The 7,620-nt window shown below is 29.8% G+C and overlaps 1 protein-coding gene across 1 annotated transcript in view; it reads left to right on the top strand.

Moving 5' to 3' along the window:
- Positions 1–1,475: 1,475 nt before the first annotated feature.
- LOC130903921 (proton-coupled amino acid transporter 1-like) overlaps positions 1,476–7,620 on the top strand; it is a 106,853-nt gene continuing 100,708 nt past the window's right edge. The window contains exon 1 of the mRNA XM_057816307.1: positions 1,476–1,573. Coding sequence (XP_057672290.1) covers positions 1,506–1,573 — 68 coding nt within the window. The 5' untranslated portion in view covers positions 1,476–1,505. The remainder of the gene's footprint in view (positions 1,574–7,620) is intronic.

Below are 7,620 nucleotides of genomic sequence, written 5' to 3'. Positions count from 1 at the left end.
AGACTTTTCTAATTTATTTAAATTTACTGATTACTTTTCTATTTCGCTCTATTCACTATGAGTTAAATTAAAACTAACTCCGCTTAACATGCTCAAATTTATATCAGAAAAGATATTTATAGAATTCTGGAAATTCAATAATAAAACAAATAAATAAAAAGACTTTCCGAGAAATTACTTCTAAAAAAAATAACATGAGCAGCTCGATGTTGTTTATAAAAAACATACATTAAAGGCAATATCAAAAGCGCCTACAATTATAATGATTCGGCGTATTCGCCAAATTTTGGAGCTCCATTATATTAGTCTTTCTTGGTTATCAAAATCGCGTCAGGCATTGAGTATTAATGTAGTGGTAGGGTAAGCAATGCTTTCAATTTGGATCATTTAGAGTGTTAAGCGATTTTATCTGAGCGTCAGCAAATGAAAATAAGTTCAATATCCAAAGAGCACAGCCGCTCCTTTTAATTATAAACACTCTATTATTGGCTAGGTACGATGATGAATTATTCATTTTATTATTAATTTTTATCGTATTCTACATAAAAGCAGAGCAGAAAAAATTAACTGAATCTCTGGACTTGAAATTTTTCAGGGATAAATGCATAAATTACAAGATATGACGAAGTGAAATGTGAAAGTTTAAAAAATTTCGCAATTTTCGAAATAGATAGAAATTGGGTCTTTTGAAATAAAGAAAAAAACAGGAACCTGCGAAGAAGGCATCTTCATGGGAATCGACAAGGCAGTTATTTATGTTGTAAGGAATAAAGTTAATTAATTCCAATTTGATAAGCAAAACTAACAAATGGCATGATTTTATCAACACTTAATAATGTCAAACATTTACATTTATTGGAGGCGTAAATATATAAGGGAACTATGAAAATTGAGAATATATGGTCAACTCACATTCTACTTATATGAAACATGGCTGACTGAGCCCACTTTTTTAAAAAAGTAAACGGCTTGAAATCCTAGACCGGTTTTTTAATTATATTATAATAACAGCGAATAGATTCAAGCGAGACAAATGAAGGGCTACTTGGCTTGTCAAAATATAACATTTGACCTTTTTGCAATTATTAAGAATTATAGAAGACAAATTGGCAACAATCTCTGGAACCACCCCATAGTGTCATTAATATTGCTTCCAATCAGGTAGCTATCATCCATTAAAAAATTAAGTAGAGCTGTGGCTTCTTCTACTTAAAAAGTTGTGCACTTCTGAACCTCACTAATTATTGTCTACTTCTCAGCTCAAATTGAATGAAGGTTTTATCAAAGTCATTATTACAAATTTCAATTTCTCGTAAATAAATGACAATATTTTGAGTTGTTTACATGTTTATTATGGTTTGTATGTCAATAAGTCCACTCATTTATCAGTTTTCATACACCCACGTATTATGTTTTTTTTATTTAGATAAGCTAAATGTATAAAATAAAACAAGGATAAGGAAATTTTTCAAGACAGTTCCGATTAAGTAATCTATGGTGAAAGAATGAGTCACGAACGTCTACTTGATAACGCTCATTATTCGAGCTACAATGCCGTTTCTCACCAAAATGGGTAAGTCATATTGAGTATTTATGATTATTATACAGTGTTATTATGAGTTCGAATGAGCAAATTGAAAGACGTCCAATTAGCTTATCAAATATTTCATAGTAGTTATCTTTGCAGTATTCAATTTTTTATACTTCTCAGGAATTTTTTGTTGAGTGAATTTATGAATTTATTAAAAACACTTACGCTCAAGTTTACCTTGGGAATAAAACTCAGGCAGCATAACTGATTATTTAATTGACTATTAGTGTATAATATGATAGCAATTTATTCTGTACAGAACATAATATGTTTCATTTGAGCTGTAGCAGTATTATTTTATGAACTCTCTTACCTTGAGAGAGTGCCAAAGCGTCTATAAAAAAACTAGCGATTTTGCATCAAGTCTCCATTTCATAACGATTATTATTATTGGGAACGAGTCTCTGGCCACAAATCTTTTGAATTATCGTAGTTCATTGTTATGGCTGTTATCTTATTTTTTATGTCCCAAAACTATATTGCATTGATTTTCAGTCGATGAAGACAGAAAAGAGAATTTGTCAGTTTTGGAACAATGCAATAGAATTGGGTTAATACAAACAATATTTTGTATTTTTCTGTGACGATACTAGACTAATAGTTTCCATTAAGCTATCAAATAAACTGTGGAATTATATCATTAGGGTGTCCTGATGAATTTGTTTAGAAGAGATGTAGGTAAATGAAATAATTTAGTTATTGCTATGTCTCAAAATCTCAGAATTTTTCCTTGACATACTTACAACGACAATTCAAATAAATTACATTAAATTGCTCTCGAAAAGTATGCTAGTCTTGTCAACAGCTTCTAAATTAATTGCATACCTAGTGATATGATCTTGCATTATATTGATTTGATTTTGAAGCCCAGGAAGTTTGATTGTTCTCTCCGTGACAAACCCCTTTTTTTTTAAATATAAAAAAGTAAGATATACAGATGTCGAGAGAGTCAAATCCAAACACCTTTTATAATTTTTTGGAAATATTGAAAGATATAGAAAGATTCAGGAAATTTCGTTATTTCAACATGAACACTCCAGCATATGATGTTATGAATCATGATATATTGTAATTTAGTTTAGATTAATTTAGATTTAGTTTAGATATTGTAATTAGATTTAGATTAGATTAGATTTAGTTTAGAGAAATACATTAATCAACAGGTTATACTACTCAAAAAACAACGGATTCATTTTGATCAAAACCGAAATTATGTGAAAACGTTAAAAATATTTTTCACAAAAAAATTTATTCAGAGAGACCTAACATAAAGACTATTCTAGAATTTTATAAGGAGCCTTAATATTCGTCTATAATCAGCTATCTCGTATCCCTGTCTATTTCTTCACGTTTTTTTTCTTCAAACCCGTTCTGACTGCCTGGAATCATTTCTTAGGTATGCTTTCAATCCCTCTCATTCTTCACTGGCATCCTGCTCAAACCACAGTCATATTATTCTTTGTGCCTTTATTTTATATACGTTCGTATAAGCTTTTCCAAATTGCTGACAATCTGAGAATAACAGACCATGAGAATAATATTGATTATGAATCAAAAACTAAAATATGATTCTTAGAGATTGACAAAAGCATCCTGTCAAGAAATGAAAATCCAGAAGACAATACAGCATTACTTCCTTTGAATTTGTACCCAACAGAGAACGAACTTATTCAAGCTGACTTTAATAATTATTATAACAGAATTAATCCAAAATTAGATACGTATGATATGATATTACTAATATCATATTTGAGAAAAAAAAATGTAAATTTACATTCGAATAGCCTTGAAAATATGGATAATAATTATGAATTATAAATAACGTGATAAAAATTTCAAAGCATTTATTCTTCATGCCGAAATTCAATTAACGGCCTCGTTAGTATCACAAAGAAACATTTCCAGATATGGCAAACAGTCATTCCCCTAAAGGTGTGGATTAATAATTAATAGATAATTCAAAATAATGAGAAGAATGTTATTTCCAAATTTAATCGATAAAATTCATCAACCACTCACTTGAATGACAATATTAATAATATTAATCATTCACCATATCACTGTATTTGGTAGTTTTAGTAAATTCAACTACATTTTCTTGGGAGCGCTCACCTGAGGAATTGTTTCATCTTATCCATCCAACTTAGTTTTTATGCTGCTTTAAAACAATCTTATCATTACTTACATTGATACCAAAATTAACATAGTTACCAGGAATGCCTAAGATATGGTACCATAGAATAATTATGATCACTTTTCAATCAACAATTATATTATAAATAAAATTTAACCCAGAATCATTCTTCTCATTTCCTAATATTTATACCTTCTTTACATTCGCAAAAAGGTCGTGTCGCAGCTTTTTTATGTTTTTCAATGTAATTTTAAAATATTATTTAGTCGATATGCGGAAAGTCTGATCTTGAAATATAATATAAATTTTTTGTTGTTATCATATGGTATGTGCTGCATATACTTTGTAAGTTAGATTATTTCAATAGAAATGTTTATCTAGATGTTACAATTCAGGAATGTTAGAATATAATTGAATTTTATAACTCTATTTGGAGGAAAACTCACTATTTGGAAAATAGGAAAGTGTATAAAATGTTTTGAGACATACTGTAAGAAAAAACTTGAGCATGTCAATACCTTACTAACACTATTCATTAGCCTGAAAAATTATAAAGTTTGATTTCTGAAATCATTTATTTATATAAATAGATGTGGTTCTCAAAATTCCCCTCTTCTTCTTCTCTGTAACGGTGATACTTAGACTCATAAAATTTGGAGCACGAATATGAACTGTAAAATTCTCTACTAGTGGTAAAAGGTGAAGTAATAGGCATCGGTGACATCACTAGGTAAATGAAACGATAATTATAAATGGGACCTTATGCAAGTGAAGCCTTGTTTGAATAGGTATTCAGAATACCTATTCAAACATACTAATTTTTATTGTATTTACGATTTTTTTGGTGGTTAACATAAATAAACAGTAGAATTTGAGTTCCGTATCTAATTAATAGATATTCAAAAGTTCGCCTGTTTAATTGAAGTTTCTAATTGACGTTTTTTGATGCCATGATTTCTTGAATTTTTAGCTTAATTATTGTTTAACGAAACGGATAAGTATCTGCATAAACAAAATGGTACCTGCTCTAGCTGACAAAGTAACAGCTATTATAGTTATAGGCGAAACTGAAAATAATTTTATGCGACGGATTTATTTGAAGCAGCTTTTTCATAAGTTTCAACAAGCAGGTAGGTAGTGTCAAATGCTCAAATTTTGATAGTGATAAATAAATTGATATAGTTGCGGAAATTGTTGTAAGCCCTTGTATATACTATACATATATTCCATTTATTTTGCAAAATTTGCACATAGTTTTGACGTAAAATTCATATGTTAAACAGCATGTTTATTTTCTTATCTTGAGCACGATGATACTTATGTCTAGAACTATTTACAAAAAGAAATTATTGTGTCAAATTATTCTCTCCTTTTTAAATTATTTCGGTGAAAACGGAATATGAAAACATATTATTCAGAAAGAATAATGTAAAATGATTATAGCTATCTTTTATATATATCTTTGTATGAATTATCTATCATTGACTGAGTTATTGGAATTCTAGGTCGAGGTGTTTATGAAGTATAAGGTTTTCCCAGCTATTATATCATGTTTTGCTATGTAGAAGTTGTTGCGACCTTCGTTACGTGGAAATTGAATTCTATGGTTGTTTTTTAGTTGAATGACAAACGCTCACCGCATTAATAGAAAATTGTGACAAGGATAAATTTGTGTATTTTTGTTTTAATCTTGATAAAGAATCAATTAATGGAAGTAATATGTAAATAATATATATATATATATATATATATATATATATATATATATATATATATATATATATATATATATATATTAGTTACTATACTAAATCTTCTTGATTTTAGGTCTTTTCTGATTATTATTTTTTCTTAAAGACAGACAAAACGTTTCGACTACTTTAAGTCTTTATCAAAATATGATTGACTGACAATTTGCGAATTTATATTAATAAATAGATCATTGATAGCTTTCTCGTTCTTATGAATGTGAATCATTTCTAGAATTTCCTTTTCCGTGTATTTGATACAAGAATTGTTGAATCTTTATAGCTAAATTCATGGTTTTCGTGGTTCGTTAATGTACTTTTATTTTATTCATCGTATTAGTGACCTTTTAATTTATTTATGATTTTTTGTTAGCATATTTTGTATTTGATGTTTTTGGGTCCCCAATTTCTGATAACTTTTTCTGTTACCAGTTGAAAGCTGCTCTGCTAATTGGAAGAAGAGCTGTTTTCGTTGTATTTCTATTTCTGTAACTTTTTTTTCACAAATCTATGCCTGGAACTTAAAACAGCTACTCTTTTTTTCAGTTTGCTTTTAGATATTGTAAATATAGGAGAGTGGAAAAACGTGGCATGTTATCATTTGTTTTTTTTTGGCTACTCTTGGCAGTTCTCTTTTATCTCCTCTAATAGTTCCAGCTAGTGTCGTTTTTATGGCCAATAATTTCATCGCGAATGACATGCTAGCGAAAAAGTTATTGGTCGTGATATTTCTTCCACAGTTTGTGTATTGCTCAACCAGTTTCAGAAGAACGTGTTCACTGAGAAGCATTGACGATGGTCGTTGTTCGTCTTTCCCTAAATGAGGAAAACCATCCAAAATGTACTAACATCTCATGGAAGCTAGAATTTGATGCAAAATTTGAGGGGTTTATTTGGCATATACTGTATAAACTTGCACCTGGCTTTGTTGGAAATAACTGCTTGTCAACTGTTTTATTGGGACTTGGGTGATAGCTAGCTTGACTATTTTCAATAAAATTTTTCCGAAACCAAGGCAAATTTATTTGTTTGGGGGCGTCTTGTTCTTTTGGCCCTTTTGTTAAAACGATTAAATCGGTGGATTTGCTTGAACTTATCTCTGGACATGGTTCTTCTTCAAAAATTCAGGACTTCGCTCAATTTAAAATTTTTTCCTCGTAGGCCCGACAAGCATATAAAATACCCATAAATGCACGTATTTCTGGTAATGTTGTTCAATCGTGCCTCAAAATTCGCCGGCCTTCTTCTGTGAACTTTTTCATATGTTTGATAATTTAGTCATTTATTATCAAGAGAATGTACTGACAACATTATTTGCCATAATGTTACTTTTTGCGTAGCCTGTTGGTATTTTCACGTCTTTGAAAAGTTGCGGATGGTAACCTTCCAGGAATACATCGTTCAGCAAATTTTATACAAATAGTACCATTGGCAGCTGTTTCGATCTACTGAAAGATGTTTTTAGTTTCTGTTCTGGAAGTTCTGGAAGATATATCAATTTTCATTCATATCACCCACGTATCATTGAGATTAATTTAATAAAACAAATGAAAAATAGATTCCTCCAAATTTCTGATCCAGTATTTCATTAAAAGAACTTTAAAATACTTTACAACCTTTTTAATGAAAACTTATAAGCCTCATATTTTTTAAGCGAATTCTGTATAACACATTTGACACTGGCTTTAGCATTGAACCGATATCACCTTCAAACGTCAGTTCCGTCATTTCTATCTCACCTATTTATACACCTTCACCCTTAGTACTCACTATATTTTTACTAAAATAAAAAATAAAACACCATTCACTAAATTGACTAACTTAGACTATGAAATTCCTTGCTTAAATTGTGACAAGAAGTACATTGTTCATCGAATAATCTCTCACAACAGCGGTAGCAAATTATATCCTGACAGGTGTTCATTAGCGACACATGTCTACCATGAAGGGCATAATATGAATTATGAATCTGCCGAAGTTTTAACAATTGAGAAAAGCTTCAAAAAACGTCAACATATATTACCAAAAATGATCAATGCATTAATAAGAAAATAACCTCACTTAGCCTATGAAATTTAACTTCACTCATAATGCCCCAGCCTATATACAAATATTCAGCTACATTAATAATGACCTAGCCTATAAAA

The sequence above is a fragment of the Diorhabda carinulata genome, chromosome 2 (genome assembly GCF_026250575.1).
Source record: "Diorhabda carinulata isolate Delta chromosome 2, icDioCari1.1, whole genome shotgun sequence".
NCBI classification, from domain to species: Eukaryota; Metazoa; Arthropoda; class Insecta; order Coleoptera; family Chrysomelidae; genus Diorhabda; species Diorhabda carinulata.
The sequence above is the reverse complement of the archived record's forward strand: the minus strand, read 5'-3'. Positions and strand labels throughout refer to the sequence as shown.